This window comes from Moschus berezovskii, chromosome 7, assembly GCF_049115385.1.
Source record: "Moschus berezovskii isolate FMDL1 chromosome 7, NW_MosBer_1.0, whole genome shotgun sequence".
NCBI lineage: Eukaryota > Metazoa > Chordata > Mammalia > Artiodactyla > Moschidae > Moschus > Moschus berezovskii.
This window is the reverse complement of record NC_142466.1, coordinates 117,496,142-117,517,788: the sequence shown is the minus strand read 5'-3', so window position 1 is coordinate 117,517,788 and position 21,647 is coordinate 117,496,142. Positions and strand designations below refer to the sequence as shown.

The window sequence follows — 21,647 nt, the reverse complement described above, 5'->3', positions numbered from 1 at the left end:
TGGCAGCTCCCGAACGCGAGCGGCCGGGCAGCTGAGCACCGCTATTGGTGCGGCTGGGGCGGTTTGGGCTCAGCGACACTCGGGGCCAGGAGGCCGCGCCGCGCAGATCTCGCGAGGCTCACAGAGGCGCGCCGCGCCCCGGGAGCGGGGCGGGCTGACTGGCGGACCCCGGCGGGAGGGGGCGTCATGGCGGCCCAGGCGCTGGCGCTGCTGAGGGAGGTGTCGCGGCTGGAGGCGCCGCTGGAGGAGCTGCGCGCCCTGCAGTCGCTGGTGCAGTCGGTGCCGCTCAGCGAGCTCCGCGAGCAGGCGGCGGAGCTGCGCCTTGGCCCGCTTTTCTCCCTGCTCAACGACAGCCATCGGTGAGCGGACCCCGCAGCTTGAGCGGGGGAGAATGACAGCCCAAGTATGGAGCCGGGGCGGGGTGGTGAGGGGAGGCTTTCCCAGTTCAGTGAAGGCTGAATATAGGTGAAATTTCAGAGAGGAGGGAGCCAGGGCGGACGGGAAAGAGACGGGGTTCCAGCCCAGGCTCCGAGCTGTGCCCCGGCCGTCGTTTGGACTCGCCGCCTTCATCCTGGAAACACGAGCCCCGGGCCTCGACTTTTTCTCTCCTCTTTACAAGAGGTCCTGTCCTGGCGGTTTGGTGGGCTCTGTCGATCCAGTAATTCTTGTTACGGAAATTTAACGTGCAGGTGTACTCACACACAAAATGTACTGTATCTACAGGTTTATTCACAACAGAAGTTGACAGCAAAAACCAAACAAAAGCAAACAACTAGGAACAACCTGAATATCTATTAAAAGGAGATTCTTAAATTATGACATATGACTATGGAACAGTATGCAGCTGTTAGAAAAATTGAGTAGATCTATCTATATATATATGGACATAGATCTCTATTATATGTTGCTGAATGAAAAAATTGTTGGAGTTTATAATTCCATTATATGTAATTTTTAGAAAAGAATTACAACCCTCCTACACCCACATGAACACTGCCCAATGTAACATTAGAAATATCTGAAAGGTACATCAGAAGCTACTAATGTGGAAATGGAACTTAGAATGGTAGGATGGCATTTTACTTTTCATTTTATGTACATCTGTAGTATTTGATTTTTAAATGTTTTGTATTTGATCATCTAATAACCTAAAAGACTTTTTAAATGTTTGTGATCCAGAAATTTAAAAGTGACCTTCTTTCTTGAAAAGATAATGAATCACTGAGTCAAGACTGGATGACTTCTGACCTTCTAAGAGTTCTCTCTTTTCATTTGTGCTATCTCTTCGTTAATTCTGTTAGTCAGCATTATTTAGACCTGCTTATTAAATCCCTCCTATGTGTCCATTTTATCTCAGGCCCGCATTTTCTCCCTCTTGCTAGACCTATTGAATTAGTTTGATTTCTCATTATCCCTGAGTTTAATTTTCTAGTGTGTTCTTCCCATGCTGCAACCACGGTGAGCTTCTCAGGTTGTTTGACTCCCAGCTTTTCCATGGTCTCCCAGTGCCTTTGGTGTAAAAGTAAGACTTGTCAGTCTGGCATTTGGACCCGTACAGTTTATTTTCACCCTGATTTCCCAGCCTCATCTTTTTTCTCCACTCGACCATATTTCATCTGCTCCAGCTACCATGTGGCACATATTTCATCTGCTCCAGCTACCATGTGGCGCTAATTACTTTTCCTTAAATATGACTTGGCACTTTTCTAACTTTGTTTATGCCAGTCATTCTAACTGAAATACCTTCTTTCCTTCTCTCCAAATCTGTCCATCTTTTAAGGCCCAGATGAAGTGCCTTCCCCTCCAAAAAGTCTTTCTTGGTCACTCCAGTTGTAAGTGACAGATCTCAGATCTCCTTAAGGACATTATGATTGTTTCTCTTAATGATACTTGATAATTTTTGCCTTATGTTGTAATTCCATATGTGTTTCATTCTAGTTTGTAAATTCTTTGAAGACAGGGGCCATATTTTGTTCATCTCTGCATCCCTCCTAGGGTGCAGCACATAATATGATGTATGCCAAATAAAAGATGCATAAATTTTAGACAGCCCAACCAGTCCAACCACTTTATATTATAGATGAAGAGGCTTTCAGTGGTCACACCGTAAGTTAACACCAGGAATGCAAATGGGACTGAAATGAAGCGGAGTTTGAAGAATAAGCTCTGTGGGGGAGGTAGTTTGCTGGAAGAAGGAGCAGCTCTCTAGAAAACAGTGTTGCTGGGAATTTAAAGGCAGGGTAGTAGATGCCAACTGCAATCTGTGGCAGTAACTCTGTGTATTGGACTGGCGATCTCTGGGTATTTTTCTGTTTTTCTGGGCTATATATTGGTTCAGGATCTTTTCTCAGTTCAGTTCAGTTGCTCAGTCATGTCTGACTCTTTACGACCCAATGGATTGCAGCACACTAGGCTTCCCTGTCCATCACCAACTCCCAGGGCTTGCTCAGACTCATGTCCATCGAGTTGGTGATGCCATCCAACCGTCTCATTGTCTGTTGTCCCCTTCTCCTCCCACCTTCAATGTTTCCCAGTATCAGGGTCTTTTTCAGTGAGTCATTTCTTCATATCAGGTGGCCAAAAGAGTGGAGTTTCAGCATCAGTCCTTCCAATGAATATTCAGGACTGATTTCCTTTAGGATGGACTGGTTTTATCTCCTCACAGTCCAAGGGACTGTCAAGAGTATTCTCCAACACCACAGTTCAAAAGCATCAATTCTTTGGTGCTCAGCTTTTTTTATAGTCCAACTCTCACATTCATACATGACTGCTGGAAAAACCATAGCTTTGACTAGATGGACTTTTGTCGGCAAACTAATGTCTCTGGTTTTTAATATGCTGTCTAGGTTTGTCATAGCTTTTCTTCCAAGGAGCGATTTCATGGGTGCAGTCACCATACTGTGATTTTGGAGCCCAAGAAAATAAAGTCTGTCACTGTTTCCATTGTTTCCCCATCTATTTGCCATGAAGTGATGTGACCAGATGCCATGATCTTAGTTTTTTGAATGTTGAGTTTTAAGCCAACCTTTTCACTCTCCTCTTTCACTTTCATCAACAGGTTTTTGAGTTCCTCTTCACTTTCTCCCATGAGGGTAGTGTCATCTGCATATCTGAGATTACTGATATTTCTCCCATCAGTCTTGATTCCAGCTTGTGCTTCATCCAGCCCAGCGTTCCTCATGATGTACTTTGCATGTACTCATCTCATACTCTAGCAAAGTAATGCTCAAAAGTCTCTAAGCCAGGCTTCAACAGTACGTGAACCATGAACTTCCAGATGTTCAACCTGCATTTAGAAAAGACAGAGGAACCAGAAATCAAATTGCCAATGTCCATTGGATAATCGAAAAAGCAAGAGAGTCCCAGAAAAACATCTACTTCTGCCTTATTGACTATGCCAAAGCCTTTGACTGCGTGGATCACAACAAACTATAAAAAATTCTTCAAGAGATGGGAATCCCAGACCACCTGACCTGCCTCCTGAGAAATTTGTATGCAGATCAAGAGGCAACAGTTAGAACTGGACATGAAACAACAGACTGGTTCCAAATAGAAAAAGGAGTAGGTCAAAGCTGTGTATTGTCACTCTGCTTATTTTTACTTGTATGCAGAGTACATCATGTGAAATGCCAGGCTGGATGAAGCACAAGCTGGAATCAAGATTGCTGGGAGAAATATCAATAACCTCAATATGCAGATGACACCACCCTTATGGCAGAAAGTGAAGAAGCACTAAAGAGCCTCTTGATGAAAGTGAAAGAGAAGAGTGAAAAAAGCTGGCTTAAAGCTCAGCATTCAGAAAACTAAGATCATGGCATCTGGTACCATCACTTCATGGCAAATAGATGGGGAAACAATGGAAATAGTTAAAGACTATTTTGGGGGGCTACAAAATCACTGTAGATGGTGACTGTAGCCATGAAATTAAAAGACCCTTGCTCTTGGAAGAAAAGCTATGACCAACCTAGACAGCATATTAAAAAGCAGAGACATTACTTTACCAACAAAGGTCTGTCTGTTCAAGGCTGTGGTTTTTCCAGTAGTCATGTATGGAAGTGAAAGTTGGACTAGAAAAGAAAGCTGAGCACTGAAGAATTGATGCTTTTAAACTGTGGTGTTGAAGAAGTCTCTTGAGAGCCCCTTGGACTGCAAGGAGATCCAACCAGTCCATCCTAAAGGAAATCAGTCCTGAATATTCATTGGAATGATTGATGCTGAATCTGAAACTCCAATACTTTGGTCACCTGATGCAAAGAACTGACTCATTGGAAAAGACCCTGATGCTGGGAAAGATTGAAGGCATGAGGAGAAGGGGACGACAGAGGATGAGGTGGTTGGATGACATCACGGACTCAATGGACATGAGTTTGAGAAAGCTCCGGGAGTTGGTGATAGACAGGGAAGCCTAGTGTACTGCAGTCCATGGGGTCGCAAAGAGTCAGACACAACTGAGCAGCTGAACTGAACTCTGCATATAAGTTAAATAAGCAGGGTGACAATATACAGCCTTGTCATACTCCTTTCCCAATTTTGAACGAGTTGTCCCATGTCTGGTTCTAACTGACCACAGATAAGGTGATCTGGTATTCCCATCTCTTTAAGAATTTTCCATAGCTTTTTGTGATCCACAGTCAGAGGCTTAATCATAGAAACCTATAGCCATTGGCAATCACTCTCTGTTTCCCCCTCTCATCCCTCCTCCAGCCCCTGGCAAGCAGGATCTATGAACATTGGTGTACTGTTTTTGTGTGGACATGTTTTGACTTATCTTGAGAATAAAAAAGTTAACTACTCTCTTGGGCTTGATTGTGCAAAGTGCAGTCACTAAGTTAAAAGGATATGTTCATTTGCTTTGAATTGCTGTGTGTTGCTGTGCTCAGTCATGTCTGACTCTTTGCGACCGCAAGGACTCTAGCCCTCTAGGCTCCCCTGTCCATGGAATTTTCCAGGCAAGAAAATTGGAGCAGGTCACTTTTTCCTTCTCCAGGGGATCTTCGCAACCCAGGGACTGAACCCGTGTCTCTTATGCCCCATGCATTGGCAGGCAGATTCTGTGCCACCTGTGGAGCTATTGCTATATTGCTTAATTCCCTTTTACAACCGCACAGTTTAACTGTACACTCCTGTTAGTAGTTTATGAGTGCCCATTTATTTGTACGGCCTGTTAAGAGACAAGGAAATGACTCGTGAAACACCTCTGTCTGCATCTGGTAGTCATCAAGTTCTGCTTGATTTGCCTCCTTAATAGCTCTGAGTCTTTTCCCTCTTCTCCTTTCTCACTGTTTCTTCCTGTTTTTGCTCCTTTATCACCTCTCACCATCAAATAACTTCTGACTGAAAGTTTTTTCTCTAAAACTGATGCAGTGATTTCTATAAGTCAGATCTCATTGTGTTCCTTCTGTGCTTTAAAACCACTTAATGGCTTCCCATTGCTTTCTAGGAAAAGGCTAAATTCCATAGCAGGACGTAAAAGACTGTCAGAGCCCAGCCTCTGTGCATCTCTCCTGTTTTACTTTTTGTCATTCATCCTTCTCCCCACTTCTCTCCCAGCCCGTCATTCCAAGCCACCTGTGGTTCCTTGAATGCGTAACACTGCCTCATTCCTCTGTGTCCCCCTTTGTGCTCATACCCCCTTTGCCTGGAACACTTCTCTTAGATAACCCCCACCTTTTCTTAAAGTTTCATTTAGGTGTTACCCTCTGGGGGGCCTTCCCTGAGCCCTGTCTTCTTGTCTGAGCTCCCTCAGCTTCCAGCCCTAACCTGTAGCCTTTATCTACCTGGATTATAGTTGCCTATTTTTCTGTGTCTTCCGTTAAATGAGCTCCTTGAGATCAGAGAATATATCTTATCCTTAAAGAGTATATATTATATATATATATATATATGTATGTATAATGTATGTATATCCCTAGCACAGACATGGTACATAATAGATACTTAGTAAATGTTGAATAAATTAGTAGAAGTGGTCTTTCAAAGGGAAGTCTCTGTGTGGAAGAGAGCCTTATTAAGCTTGGTGTCAGATATTAATGTTGTTCAGTTCAGTTCAATTGGTTAGTCGTGTCCGACTCTTTGCGACCCTATGGACTACAGCACACTAGGCTTCCCTGTCTATCACCAACTCCTGGAGCTTGCTCAAACTCGTGTCTATTGAGTTGGTGATGCCATTCAACTATCTCATCCTCTGTCATCCCCTTCTCCTACCTGTGGTCTTTCCCAGCATCGGGGTGTTTTCCAGTCAGGTCTTCACATCAGGTGACCAAAGGATTGGAACTTCAGCATCAGTCCTTCCAGTGAATATTCAGGGCTGATTTTCTTTAGGATTAGGTTGTTACTTCCTACCTGGTAGGACAGGAATTGATGAGATCTATGGTGTCTGAAACTTCAATACTTTGGCCACCTCATGCGAAGAGTTGACTCACTGGAAAAGACTCTGATGCTGGGAGGGATTGGGGGCGGGAGGAGACGGGGATGACAGAGAATGAGATGGATGGATGGCATCACTGACTCGATGGACATGAGTTTGAGTGAACTCCAGGAGTTGGTGATGGACAGGGAGGCCTGGCGTGCTGTCATTCATGGGGTCGCGGAGAGTCGGATACCACTGAGCGACTGAACTGAACTGAACTGATGGTGTTTCCTTTAGGGAACAGACTACTTTGTGTGTATCCATCCTGGAGAGATTGCTGCAAGCTTTGGAGCCAGTTCATGTGGCCCGGAACCTCAGGGGTGACCTGCAGAGGGGACTGACTCACCCTAATGACTCTGTAAAAATCCTTACTTTGTCCCAGGTATGAATATTTTACTAGCACGTAATGGAATCAACGTTTAGTGACCATCTGCCCTGGGCCAGGCTCTATGCTGGGTGCCGGAGACAAGAGAGGTGAAGAAAGTGCATGCTCTCTCTGTCTGTAAGAATTACCTAGTCTAGTGTGTGTAGCTAATTATAACTGGGGAATGCAAGCTGAAGTGAGAAATTCCAGTAAATAGCATCTGAATCAGTTTTTCATCAAATACTGAGTTGCTTTTATCAGACATTTTACCATATGATGTTCGTATATGGTAAAATGCCTGATACAAAATCTATTAAATAAAGCCTGTTTCTTTCCTCCAAGGAGCCCCAAGTCTAGAAGAAAAGATTGCCATGGTAAGTCTTACAGTGGCATGAACAAAGTACTGTTATAAAGGTCACTATTCCAACAAATTGACAGTAACTCTTACCAGCCTGGTAACCAAACATGCTACTGTTTGGGTGAAGAGCTGCTGCTGAGGATTATCGTGAAGGGACAGAAGCTGAGCAATTAGTTATCCAAGAGATGTTCAATTACTGTTTTTTCTTTTCTCCTCTAAAGTATTTATTCAAGAAAAGGGGAAGGTATCAAGTTATCCATTAACCATTTACTTGCAAAAACTCTGGCTTTACCTATTTAAGTTTCATTTAATCTTTATTATGATCCTGCAGCTAACTATTGTATTCCTGTTTTACAAACAAAAAGTTAGGCTCAAAGAAGTTATTTAATCTGTTCTCACGATTAACCACTGAAAGTTGACAGAGCTTGGATTTGTCCTGTGTTCACTCACAGGTGTTACAAGCCTTAACTCACCTGTTTTGTCTTTTTCTTTCAAAGATGTGACTATGCCCTCTGTGTGTTTGACTCTAATGAATCCGAGTCATCTGGGATTTTTAATGACTCACGGCTATAGTCAGTAACTCCTAAAATAACTGCACACTGAGGAAGTTGACTGTCATGTGTTTCCATGTTGCCCTGCCTTGGAAGAATATTTCTGATTGTTTCTTTCATTTCAGGTTGGAAGGATTGTTGAAAATTCTGATGCTGTTACTGAGATTCTAAATAATGCTGAATTACTGAAACAAATTGTTTATTGTATAGGTGGAGAGAATCTGTCTGTAGCTAAAACGGTGAGTCAGCTACAACCATTGCCTGAATATGTAGTGACAATGTCCTGAAAAATAGAGAAAGGCCTTCTGGATTGAGAGGTGAAGGTTTACAATTATGATTTGTGTAATTGAATTTGCAACCTCATATCGATGGGATCAAATAAATAAATGGTTGTCAAAAATAAAAAGCTAGTAAACCCCTTTTATTTTCTAGAATACACATGTCTAAATTATCCATCATAGAGCTTATAAAAGTTGTTTGGGTTGCTTGATAAGAAACTGTTTCTATTTTCTATTGGAAATACAGTATATCTTTTCCAATGGTAAGTAATTATACATAAAATGTAGTGAATGCTGTTTGGATAAAGTACATTCCATACACTAATTTTCACTTCAATCTTAGGAAGTAGAAAATACAGTTGGGCATTTTGACTGCTTAAGAGATATTTTCTTTTCTTGGAAGGCCATTAAATCCCTGTCAAGAATATCACTGACCCAAGCTGGACTGGAGGCTTTATTTGAAAGTAATCTGCTGGATGATTTGAAAAGTGTCATGAAAACAAATGACATTGTTCGGTATAGGGTGTATGAGGTAAGACTAAAAGCATACTCTCTGGTGCCTGTAATTCAGAATGCAGTAGGGCTTACATAAAAAGGCAAGATGGCTCATTTAACATGCATTTATTGAGTGTATAGTCTATGTTAGGCCCTATACTAGCGATGTGGGATGAACTCCCAGCCTATGTGTGAGACAGTCATATAAAAAATATTTATACTGCCTGCAATGTGGGAGACCTGGGTTCAATTCCTGGGTTGGGAAGATCCCCTGGAGAAGTGAAAGGCTACCCACTCCAGTATTCTGGCCTGGAGAATCCCATGGATTGTGTAGTCCATGGGTCGCAAAGAGTCGGACACGACTGAGCGTCTTTCACTTTCACTAAGTACTGTTGATACAATAGAGGAGATGCCATTGAAATTGCACTTTGCAAACATCAGTGTAGTAGTGGCAGTAAGAAGGAGCTTTGTGCTGAGCAGTGTGCTAAATCCTCTCGTCTACATTGTCTTCATTTCTCACAGGAAGCCCTGTGCTTCACTGTCACTAATCTCACTATTAATGGAGTCATTTCCCCAAGACCACGCAGTTAGTAGACTGTGTATTCAAAATGAACCTTCTACAGTCTGATTTCCCTCTTCAGAACAGTGTCTTACTTTGCATGTCTTAACATGTAAGAATCTTGGTTTTCCTTCTGTTTCTATAGCCATTTCTTCTTGGTGTCCTAAGTCCTTAACCTCTATTGAACTTTTAATTGTTGGGGTTTGTGAAGGCAAGCTAGGCCGTGCTCATGTTCAAAACAAACCTCTGATTCTCTCCATTCACCTCATACCCCTAATGAGAAACAGCAGCAACAAATCGACCCTGTCTTACAGTCCACACAGCTGGATATTGGACCTCCAGCTCATTCTCTGAGGCCATCTCCTCCCCACCACGTATCCATTCAGGCATCACACTGCGTCAATTTTACTCAAACTCTTGCACTTCTCTTCTTCAGTGTAGCTACCACGGCCCTAGTCTTAAGCTATCAGTATCTCTCACCTGGAGTACTGGATTTTCATCCAAACAGCTCTGCCGGTTTGTTTTGTCACTGCTAGTCTGTTGCCACCTATAGTCAGAATGATCTTTTAAAAGTTGAAATCTGATTCTGTCATTCTTCTGTTAAAATCCTTGGTGTCCTACATCTCTCAGTAAGCGCTCAGAACATACTTGTTGAAAGAGTGAGTGAATTACTGACGGATAGAGTACATGAATGAATGAATGATTTTTACAATCTGCTTGTTGTTGCCGACAGGGGCTTCTGTCCCCATTAATGGTTTCTTTTTGAAAAAGTCAAGATATGCCCAGGTATATGGAGTGTTTCTGTGCCAAAGTAATTTCTTATGAGTTCAACAAAGTTGTCCTACTTGTGGAGACAAATTATGGATTTTTAAAAATTCAGTTATATTAAGTACATATGTAGTTTGTACCTGTACATAATATACTTCCCAGCCCTGCATTTAACCAAAATGCCATCAACCAGTTTGGTGCTCTTTTCACCTTTCTACTTTTTCTCTTCTTTTCTCTCAGCTAATTGTGGAGATTTCTTCTGTGTCACCAGAATCTTTGAACTACTGTACCACCAGTGGGTTGGTAACCCAGCTCCTCCGAGAACTGACTGGTGAGGATGTGCTGGTCAGGTATGTGGATGGAGAAAGTTCTCAGAACAAAATATCCTCTTCTGGAGAGCCAGGAGACAACCTAAGGACTTAGCATGAACTCCCCTGCCTGGATCCTGTGCTCAGGTTGCAATCTCCTGACTGATGTCTGTCCCGAAAAAGGGGCATTTAGAACATGGCTCAGCTTACCTGATCACAACTTACTGGAACTTAGCAAAGCCCTTCATGACAGTTTAGCTCCTTTTGAATAACTGTTCCCTGTCCTTAGGCCTGTGTGTGCTTTAGAAGGTGCCAACCACATGGTAACTGTCGTTTTGTATTGCTTAACATGTAAGCGTGCACGTGTGTGTGTGTGTGTGTGCACGCGCGCATATATGGTTGTTGTTGTGACTATAGCCTTCCAGGCTTTTCTGTCCATGGAATTTCCCAGGCAAGAACACGGGAGTGGGTTGCCATTTCCTTCTCCAGGGGATCTTCCCGACCCAGGGATTGAACCTGAGTCTCCTGCATTGATGGGTGAATTCTTTACCACTAAGCCACCAGGGAAAGTAAAGTGAAAGTCACTCAGTTGTGTCTGACTCTTGGTAACCCCATGGACTATATAGTCCACTAGGCTTCTCTGTCCATTGAGTTCTCCAGACAAGAATACTGGAGTGGGTACCCACATCTTTCTCCAGGGATCTTCCCAACCCAGGGATCGAACCCAGAATTTTTGCATTGCAGGTAGATTCTTTACTGTCTGAGCCACCAGGGAAGCCTATGTGCATATATATATATAGTTTGTTTGTTAGTTTCTTTTGGCCATGCTATGCAGCTTATGGAATCTTAGTTCCCTGACCATGGATTGAAACCAGGCCCTAGGCTGTGAAAGCGCTGACTCTTGACTACAGGACTACCAGAGAATTCCCGACATGCATATGTTTTGATGTTATTAAGTAATAGCACTACAGCATGACAGAATAAAACGTGGACTCTTGAAAATGAGTGAGAGACTTGGTTTGCATGCATCTCTACTACTTAGTAGCTGTTTGACCTTAGATTATTGTAACCTTTCTGCACCTGAGTTTTCCTCATCTCCTTGATGACAACATGTATGCCAGCAAATTTGGAAAACTCAGCAGTGGCCACAGGACTGGAAAAGGTCAGTCTTCATTCCAATCCCAAAGAAAGGCAATGCCAAAGAATGCTTCAACTACCACACAATTGCACTCATCTCACACGCTAGCAAAGTAATGCCCAAAATTCTCCAAGCCAGGCTTCAGCAATACGTGAACCGTGAACTTCCAGATGTTCAAGCTGGTTTCAAAAAAAGCAGAGGAACCAGAGATCAAATTGCCAACATCTGCTGGATCATCGAAAAAGCAAGAGAGTTCCAGAAAAACATCTATTTCTGCTTTATTGACTATGCCAAAGCTTTTGACTGTGTGGATCACAATAAACTGGAAAATTCTGAAAGAGATGGGAATCCCAGACCACCTGACCTGCCTCTTGAGAAACCTGTATGCAGGTCAGGAAGCAACAGTTAGAACTGGACATGGAACAACAGACTGGTTCCAAATAGGGAAAGGAGAATGTCAAAGCTGTATATTGTCACCCTGCTTATTTAACTTATATGCAGAGTACATCATGAGGAACGCTGGGCTGGAAGAAGCACAAGCTGGAATCAAGATTGCTGGGAGAAATATCAATAACCTCAGATATGCAGATGACACCACCCTTATGGCAGAAAGTGAAGAGGAACTCAAAAGCCTCTTAATGAAAGTGAAAGAGGAGAGTGAAAAGGTTGGCTTAAAGCTTGACATTCAGAAAACAAAGATCATGGCATCCGGTCCCATCACTTGATGGCAAACAGATGGGGAAACAGTGGAAACAGTGGCTGACTATTTGGGCTCCAAGATCACTGCAGATGGTGATTGCAGCCATGAAATTAAAAGACGCTTACTCCTTGGAAGGAAAGTTATAAACAACCTAGACAGCATATTGAAAAGCAGAGCCATTACTTTGCCAACAAAGGTCCATCTAGTCAAGGCTATGGTTTTTCCAGTAATCACGTATGGATGTGAGAGTTGGACTATAAAGAAAGCTGAGTGCTGAAGAATTGATGCTTTTGCACTGTGGTGTTGGAGAAGACTCTGGAGAGTCCCTTGGACTGCACGAAGATCCAACCAGTCCATCCTAAAGGAGATCAGTCCTGGGTGTTCATTCGAAGGGCTGATGTTGAAGCTGAAACTCCAGTACTTTGGCCACCTGATGCAAAGAGCTGAGTCATTTGAAAAGACTCTGATGCTGGGAAAGATTGCGGGCAGGAGAAGAAGGGGACGCCCGAGGATGAGATGGTTGGATGACATCACTGACTCAATGGACATGAGTTTGGGTAGACTCCAGGAGTTGGTGATGGACAGGGAGGCCTGGTGTGCTATATAGTCCATGGGGTCGCAAAGAGTCAGACATGACTGAGGATGAAACTGAACTGAACTTGATGACAACTCCGTAAATGTTGTCATTTACAACATTAAATGTGAATGACAACTCTGAAAACGAGGATTAAGTGAGTTAACCATAGAGAGTAGTACAGTGGCTGATATAGGCACTGTATTGTGAAATGTTAATTCCAGCCTCTACTCCCTACTCCTCCCTGAGTCCCCTTTGATATCTGCCAAGTGTTTCCTTGGATATTCCACAGTTTACCAACACCTCCTCACTCTTAAACACTTGGTTTGTTTCAAATATTTTACTATTATAAGAGCACTATAGATACCTTTGTGTACACAGGACTTTATTTTCCTTTTCTTAAATGATTTTCTGATTGTCTTCTGTTCTTTAAATGTGACTGAATTTGTTAAACTCACATGTATAAACCAGCCCTCAGTTAATGCTGTCTCAAAGCATTGGAGTTACATTGCTTCAGAGCTTTCACAATAAGGAAATTATTTTGTTAAGTTTCTTTAACTTAGTATCAGAGTTAGTGACATAGGAAAAAAACTTGCAAATAGTTAATATAGCTTAGGATCAACTATAAAAATACTTGTTTTAGTTAATTGAGGAAATTTGTTCATGGTTAGGCTTTAAGTGATACCAAAGAATTATTTTTTAAATATGTGGTAGAGGTAATTGTGTTAAAAAAAGTCATGTTTGACATTTCAAAATGAAACACAGGTTTAGAAACTCTTTGAGGAGGGGTTGTGTTATACTGGAAACAAGGAGCAGCTGTGGGCCTCGAATCAGAAGACCACAGTTTGAGTTGTAACTGCCTCGGAAAAACAGCATGATTGTGATTCTGGACAAGTAACAATTTTCTCATCCTTCTGTCCTCATCTCAAAGGGAGATCCAGAATCATTGACCTTTCACATTTGGTGGGAAATATTAAATAACCTGTATGAAAACAGTTTATAAACTGTCAATCATACGCAAATCCTTGTCATTTCAGAGCCACCTGTATAGAAATGGTGACATCACTGGCCTATACTCATCATGGACGACAGTACCTTGCTCAAGAAGGAGTCATTGATCAGATTTCTAACATAATTGTTGGGGCAGATGCAGACCCTTTCTCTAGCTTCTATTTGCCAGGTAAGAAATGCTTGTGGAAATGACAGCGTGTGTTTTGATTCCGAACTAATCTTTGACAGGGGAGGCCAAAAATTGTTTTCTTTAGAGCCAGTTTCCTTGAGATGATGCCCATAGGCCCTTAATGAAGTGGAATCTATTGCTCTGGGAGCTACGTGCTGTTGATTCTAATTTTCTAGAAATGTTGCTATTTAGAGCGTTAGGATGTTTCCCTTGACCCTCAGCCAAAAGAGTCATAAATAAAACTACCAGAATGACATTTACAGTATGTTTCACAGATTTGTCAAAGCCTGAGTTGAAATCTTTAATACAGAATTGTTCTAGTCATTCTATTCTAGGACATGATTGGTTACTTTTTCTTGAACACTTTCAGAAATTGAATGTTTATTTTAGAGAGCCTTGCTTATTTCATTGATGAACATCTCTGTTTAAAATTTTCTTCCTGGAAATGCCTCTGAACTTGCCTTCCTGTGATCCCACGGGCCCTCTTCTCCTTTTTCCTGTGACACTGCTTCAGTGTTCAGACTCAGATCAGTTGAGACTCTGGGGTTTCTATTCCCTCAGGACCACACAGATCCTTCAGTGTCTTCCTGTGGTCTGTCTGATTTCTGAGCAACACAGTACCATAACCTTTCTCCCCTTTCTGGCCTGAAGTTTATTACTGTCCCATGAAAATGTGGGGCCAACAATTTGTGTTGTCTTCTTTTTCTATTAAAATGTATTCTTCTAAATATCTTCAGGGTTTGTGAAGTTCTTTGGAAACCTGGCCATAATGGATAGTCCTCAACAGATCTGTGAGCGTTATCCTATCTTTGTGGAAAAGGTCTTTGAAATGACAGAAAGTCAAGACCCCACCATGATTGGTGTAGCAGTGGACACGATTGGAATTCTGGGATCCAATGTTGAAGGAAAACAAGTTTTACAGAAAACAGGTTGGTATGACTTGTTTTGGTTTTCCTTAAGGCGCTGTCTCTCCTTTTTTTAAAATAAGAATTCATTTGCTGCTATGCTTAACTTCATTGTAGAAGCTGCTTTTATAGGACAGTCTTCTTACCATGACCTGCGACTAACCCCTAAAATGTCTCATAATTATTACTGATTTTTTTTTTAACTTGGCTGCATCAAACACTGTTTCCCTTCTGCTGCTGCTGCTGCTAAGTCACTTCAGTTGTGTCCGACTCTGTGTGACCCCATAGACAGAAGCCCACCAGGCTCCCCCATCCTTGGGATTCTCCAGGCAAGAACATTGGAGTGGGTTGCCATTTCCTTCTCCAATGTGTGAAAGTGAAAAGTGAAAGTGAAGTCGCTCAGTCATGTCCGACCTTTAGCGACCCCACGGACTGCAGCCTACCAGGCTCCTCCATCCATGGAATTTTCCATCTTCTTAAATAGTATTCATGGTACAGAGACTGTAGTCTGGAGTCAGAAAGACCTGGCTTTATGTCCCAGTTCTAACATTAAAGTAGCTTTTTCAGCTTCTTGTACTCACTTCACTGCTCTCGGCTTCATTTTCCTCGTATAGAAAAACAGCATAACAAGTGTTAATGTTTCTCAGGGTTGTTGTTCATATTTAATGAAAAGACACATTTGTTTAATATTTATATGTCAAGGAAGGTAAACAAAAATATGTTACAAGATTTTATGCCAAGAGTGATACTTTCATGGCACATCCATGGGTATCTTGCAAGTACTATGAATTCCACGCACAAGAAAAATGCACACCACTGTTAAAGCCCTTGTGAAATAGATGTTGAAAATTGTTAATATATGTGCTGTTGCATTTCATAGCTAGTATCCATGTTACATGTCCTTTCCTAAGTGCTTGTACCTATAACATATAATACTGTTATAAGTAGTGCAAGGACACACTATTGTCACTCTCATTTTACAGACAAAGTAGCGGAAACTCGGAGAAGTTAAGAACATTTTTTAAGATCATTCAGATTGCGGGGCAGCTGCTACTCAAATCCAGGTCCATTGATCCCAGATCTCAACACTTTAACTTGTATATGTGATATTGCGTAGGAAATCGCATTGTTCATTTAACACCCGTGAGGATGGCTGTTGTGTTGTTGCTTTAAACAAAATGATGAGTGTTGACACAGCCACCAGGATGTGAAGAGTGGGAACGCCTGTGCACATCTGGCGGAGTGTAGATGGTACAGCTGCTGTGGAAACGTCGTGGTGGTTCCTCAGAAGTTAAACGTAGGTTTACCGTATGATCAAGCAAGGCCACTTCCAGGCATATACCCAGAAGAACTGAAAGCAGGGACTTAAATAGATACACCTGTGTTCATTAATAGCCGTATTCACAATAACCACAAAGGGTGGAAACAAGTCACTGATGAGTGAACGGATAGACAACATGTGGTGTGTGTACACTCACAGGAATATCCTTCAGCCTTTAAAGGGAGCGTAATTCTCTCACGTGCTACAGCATGGGGGGGCCCTGAAGACGCAGTGCTAAGTGAACTAAACCAACACAGCAAGACAGATTCCATATGATCCCACTTACACAGCGCACCTGGCACAGTCAGACTCGCAGAGACAGAGCGTGGGATAGTGGTTCCCGGGGGCCTGGGGCGGGGGGGGTGGAGCTGGTGTCTGACGAGTGCAGTTTGTGGTGAGAATAAGGTTCCAGAGGTGCATGGGGTGATGGCTGCACAGCAATGTGCATGCATCCTTTTAAACATGGATAAAGGGATAAAGTTTATGTTACGTGTATTTTACCACAATAAATATCTTGTTTTTCTTCAAAGGCACTCGCTTTGAACGCTTGCTCATGAGAATAGGATATCAAGCAAAGAATGCCTCAACAGAGCTGAAAATTAGATGTTTGGATGCATTGTCATCTCTTTTTTATTTACCAGTAAGTGGCTTGGGAAATTAACAAAAGACAGTGGGATATTTGGGGGAGAATAAATCTGTATAATACCCATTAACTTACTCTAAATTTCGACCAAATAAATGCCATCTTTCTCACTCTTTGTGAAAGACGATACCCTTCATTATATGACTAGTGACATTTTTTTAAGTTAAAATGGAATCATAGAGTATTAGAGCTGGAGAGGACCCTAGAGATTGCTTAATCAACCCCATCAAAACAAAATAAAAAAGCAAGCCAAAACAAATGCGGGGAAGTCAGTGCTGTGTTTAGGGCAGAGTGCTGCAAACCTGGCAGAGACCACGCAGCTGTTAACGGCAGGGTGTGCTCAGAACCCAGGTCTCCTCACCTCTGAATGTCTTGAGAGCATCCTTTTGTTTCATGTAGCCTGAGCAGCAGACTGAGGACCTCCTGAGGATGACTGAGTCCTGGTTTTCTTCTTTATCTCGGGACCCACTGGAGCTCTTCCGTGGCATCAGTAATCAACCCTTTCCTGAACTACACTGTGCCGCCTTAAAAGTGTTCACGGTAGGTGTCCTCTTCTTGTCCACGGGCCCTTCTGGGAATCTGCCCCTTCAACACTTGAGTGCTTACACTGAGCCGTTAAGTTTCTGCCCTCTGCTATTAGTGTAGACTAATGAGGGAGACAAACGGGTGAACAGATTGTTTCGGTGAAAGCTATTAGGTGCTGTGGCAAATGTTTGGGGGTGCTCAGGGATCACAGAATTAACTCCAGATTCCTTATCTGCCATCAAGCAAGCCCTTACTGTCCTAGCCCTGGTCTTCCCACAGCCTGATTTCTTGCCGTTCCCTTTTGGTCCCGGATGCTCTAGTGATAACGAGACTGCTCCCATCGTATTTCTGGACCCTCATGTATTTTCTGCAGGCAGCACTCTTCCCTGACTTTGCTTGTTAACTTCTGTTTATTCTTCCAAGGGCTAGCTCAGATATCTTTTCAGCAAGCTTTGCCCAAACTCATAAGGTTGACTTCAGCAGTGCTGACTTTCCTACCTTGCGTTTCCGAATTTATTCAGCAAATATTTATTGAGCTTCTGTGTTAGGTTCTGGGGATGTAACGGTGAAGAAAACAGACAAAGCCCTTCCTTCCGTGTCGCTCTGTCTGTGGAGGGACCCAGGCAGTAAATGTGTAGTTAATTGTATAGCTACAGTTGTGGTGAGGATTATGCCTGTTTTATTTATTACACTTGTTGAAAATGTTTATTTGTTGACTTGTGAACAGAGTTTATTGAAAAATAGGAACCATATCTGATTTAACTTTGTAGCTTCAGTACTTACTGTGGTTCCCTGGGCTGGTGAAAATGTAGTAATATGCCCTTTAGTAATCTTAACGATGGGATCTCAGGTAGCATGCTTGGCCTGGAGAGGGAAGCAACAGGAGAGGGGGCAGCCAGACAGTGAACGCTTCCTCCAGGATGTGATACAGTCTGCGTCTTGAAGGACACAGAATACCTGCCAACTTCAAGAATGCCATTTTTAGACCGTTTCACTCTTGTTAGTAGCCACTGTGATGGGCATTTTGGCTCCTGCACTGGTATTCTTGTTTTAGTCGCTGAGTCGCGTTTGACTCTTTTGTGACCCCATGGATTGTAACTCCTCTGTCCATGGGATTCTCTTTTGTGACCCTATGGATTGTAACTCCTCTGTCCGTTGGGTTCTCCAGGCCAGAATACTGGAGTGGGTTGCCATTTCTTTCTCTAGGGGATCTTCCCCACCCAGGGACCCAGCCCACATCTCCTCCATTGACGTGCTGATTCTTTGCCACTGAGCCTCAGGGACCCAGCCCACATCTCCTCCATTGACGTGCTGATTCTTTGCCACTGAGCCTCAGGGATCCAGCCCCATCTCCTCCATTGACGTGCTGATTCTTTACCACTGAGCCTCAGGGATCCAGCCCCCATCTCCTCCATTGACGTGCTGATTCTTTGCCACTGAGCCTCAGGGATCCAGCCCCCATCTCCTCCATTGACGTGCTGATTCTTTGCCACTGAGCCTCAGGGATCCAGCCCACATCTCCTCCATTGACGTGCTGATTCTTTGCCACTGAGCCTCCTGGGAAGCCCATTCTCTTTATTGCTTTATTTTTTCCTTCTCTTCTACCTTATGCTTCACTTATTCAGCCATAGCTGTAGAAATAATTTTTGATTTACTGGTTGGGGCAGCTGTGTTTATTTCAAGCCCCCCCATCCTCAAATACAGTTCAACAGGCTGATGTTTCTCACACCGTAAGGTTTGTTATGATGCAGAGTCTCAGTCAGCGGTTCTGGGGTACAGGCTCAGACCCTCAGTTTCTAACAGCTTTCCAGGTGACGCCTGTGCTGAAGGTCTGTTTTGAAGGGAAGAGACAGGCTGTAAACTTGACTGTCCCTTGTTAAAATATAGTAGTGAGGTTTTAAGAAACATTTTTCATTATAAGAGTTGCTTATTCATTGCTTGTAAATTTGGGAAAGACTGAGAAGTGGCACGCTCTTAAAGCACACGGCACACCTGTTTGGTGTGACTCCTTTCAGGGCTGGCGTCGGTGCTGGAGTTCGTGTCTGTCTGTGTTGGGAAGACATCCAGACGCACGGGCATACTTTGCTACCTCAGCCTGACTCGCTTCCCCTTCCCCGCTTTCTCCATGTTTGCACTGTCATGAGTTCAGGGTTTACAAGCGCATGTGTGATTTTGTACTTTTACTGCTTATGCATATATCCTTAAAATACAGTATTTCAAATATTCTTGAACTTTACAAATGGTATCATGCTCTTCATATCATTCTGCAATTTGCTTTCTCTCTTTAGCATTATATTTTTAAGATCTGTCTGTACTGAAAGAGGCAGTTGGAAAGTCATTAGCATTTCATTGTGTAGCTGCAGTGTGTCATTCTCCAGTAAATGAAGATTTAGATAGCATCTATCACAAATGATGCTACAGTGAACATTCTCGAAAATACACTCTTATGCGCAGAATGAGTTTCTTTAGGGTAGTCTTTTCTTTTCTTCTCTAGTCTTTAATTTTTCCATCGTTGTAATTATGCCATGTGTGTAATTTGGATCTACTTTTTTCGTATAACAGACTTACCTATTCTTTATAAACTTTATTCTTAATATTTACTTAATTTTTTATTGCTATATACCATAATTTACTAACCCATCTTCCCACTATAAGGGATTTATAGTGTACCTTTCACACTGTAATGAGCATCTTTGTATACAAAACTTTAAAAAATATTTTGAGTATTTTCTTAAGTTAGAGTTTTAGGAGGAATTTACTTAGGTAAAAAGTAACAATTTTAATGTTTGTGTTGCCAAATTTTTTTCTAAGGTTTGTGCCATTCCATTAACACGCCTAACTTCTTAAGGCTCAGAGGAATTGTGTTCTTTTCTCCTTTCCATTTCAGGCCATTGCAAACCAACCCTGGGCTCAGAAACTTATGTTTAACAGTCCAGGTTTTGTAGAATATGTGATGGATCGGTCTGTAGAGCATGACAAAGCCTCAAAGGATGCTAAGTATGAACTGGTGAAAGCACTTGCCAATTCCAAAACAATTGCAGAAATCTTTGGGAACCCAAATTATTTGAGGCTCAGAACTTACCTGAGTGAAGGTCCGTACTACGTGAAACCTATTTCCACAACAGCAGTGGAAGGAGCAGAATGACTTCTTCCAGAGCCTAGACCATTTATTGACCAAAATTTCTCCTAAGGCATTTGACTCCGTCTGAATTCTTCAAAACAGAGACTACCCCCACCCCCACCAGAATTATCATGGAGTGTCTAATGTAATTTTATCACCAACATTTGTTGTCTTTCTGCATTGAAACTCAATGTAAAACCAGGAAAGCAGGCAGACTTCGTCATAATTGAACCAGATGTTTCTCAGATTCCTTTTACTGCCTTAATCTCTGCAAGAAGATGGAAATTTTGTTCTCCTCCCAAAGAAATTTTATGGACTTACTCTCTGTCTTATTTTAAAATCCACTTTAACTAAAATGGAACCAAATTGTTTCTGAATTGTTTTCATCCCTGCCCCCTCACCTTTTTTTCGGGGTTTTTTTTTGGGGGGGGGCGGGGTCCTTTTCTCCCTTCTGATTCTACTTTCAAAGTCTTGGATATTTAATATTCTTTGAAAAACAACTAATATGCAATCTTAAAATTATGTTCCATATACTAAGAATAAATACTTTTAATAAGATCTCTTGATTTTTTGTTACTATTATTCCTTTGAAAAATAGAAAATAAATCTTCTAAAGATGTTTCTAGTGTTCCTTGATGCCCTTTTTGCTGTTTATCAATGCATTTTACTCTGCTGTGGTTTTGGGTGGGAGGGAGTGATAACATGCTAAACTGGAAAGGTCCCCAAACTGTCATCTTAGTTACTGGTGGTCATCGTTGTTGAGAGCTTTAATTTTTGAGGTTCAAGTCAATATTGAGTTGATCAAAGAGAGGGAAATTGACTCCTAATAACCAGGGTCAGAATGGAAGGCTCCCTTTGCCGAAACCAGGATACTATCTCATTGATTAACAAAGGATGCACTTGTTTTTCATTGACAAAAAATGTTTCCACCTGTTTTCTAGTGTTCTGCTCTCTAAACGGCAAAGCAATCACCAATCCAGAGGTTTTTATGTGAATATGTTATCAGAGTGTGATGGTTCAGAATGCAGAAATAGGTTTCTTTCCAGCCATGGTAACATAGATAAACCAGCCCTGCTCTGTTACAAAATGATTCTCAAATGACTGTAATTTTCTTGTCCCAGATTAGTTATCTGTCTTTCACCATCTCTGGTATCCCTGAGTTCCGTTTGTCCATGTTCCCATACTGGCCATTTTCCTGCTGCTGCTGCTAAGTCGCTTTAGTCGTGTCCGACTCTGTGCGACCCCATAGACGGCAGCCCACCAGGCTCCCCTGTCCCTGGGATTCTCCAGGCAAGAACACTGGAGTGGGTTGCCATTTCCTTCTCCAATGCATGAAAGTGAAAAGTGAAAGTGAAGTCGCTCAGTCATGTCCGACTCTTCGAGACCCCATGGACTGCAGCCTACCTGGATTTCCCAGGCAAGAGTACTGGAGTGGGGTGCCATTGCCTTC

At 42.4% G+C, this 21,647-nt stretch overlaps 1 protein-coding gene across 1 annotated transcript; it reads left to right on the top strand.

The window, feature by feature from the left end:
- The first annotated feature begins 93 nt into the window (after positions 1–93).
- PSMD5 (proteasome 26S subunit, non-ATPase 5) lies at positions 94–20,816 on the top strand. Its single transcript, XM_055427772.2, has 10 exons — positions 94–359; positions 6,647–6,791; positions 7,808–7,921; positions 8,364–8,492; positions 10,023–10,132; positions 13,540–13,682; positions 14,420–14,611; positions 16,439–16,548; positions 16,951–17,091; positions 19,964–20,816. The coding sequence occupies exons 1-10, from the start codon at positions 187–189 to the stop codon at positions 20,219–20,221; spliced, it is 1,515 nt and encodes a 504-aa protein (XP_055283747.2). The 5' UTR covers positions 94–186; the 3' UTR covers positions 20,222–20,816.
- Positions 20,817–21,647: the final 831 nt, after the last annotated feature.

Bases quoted from the DNA above. Each gene is read 5' to 3' on its own strand.
- PSMD5 (XM_055427772.2), top strand. From the start codon at position 187: ATGGCGGCCCAGGCGCTGGCGCTGCTGAGGGAGGTGTCGCGGCTGGAG. The intron at 6,792-7,807 runs GTATGAATATTT...CTTTCATTTCAG, and splicing joins AAATCCTTACTTTGTCCCAG to GTTGGAAGGATTGTTGAAAA. The intron at 10,133-13,539 runs GTATGTGGATGG...TTGTCATTTCAG, and splicing joins GGTGAGGATGTGCTGGTCAG to AGCCACCTGTATAGAAATGG.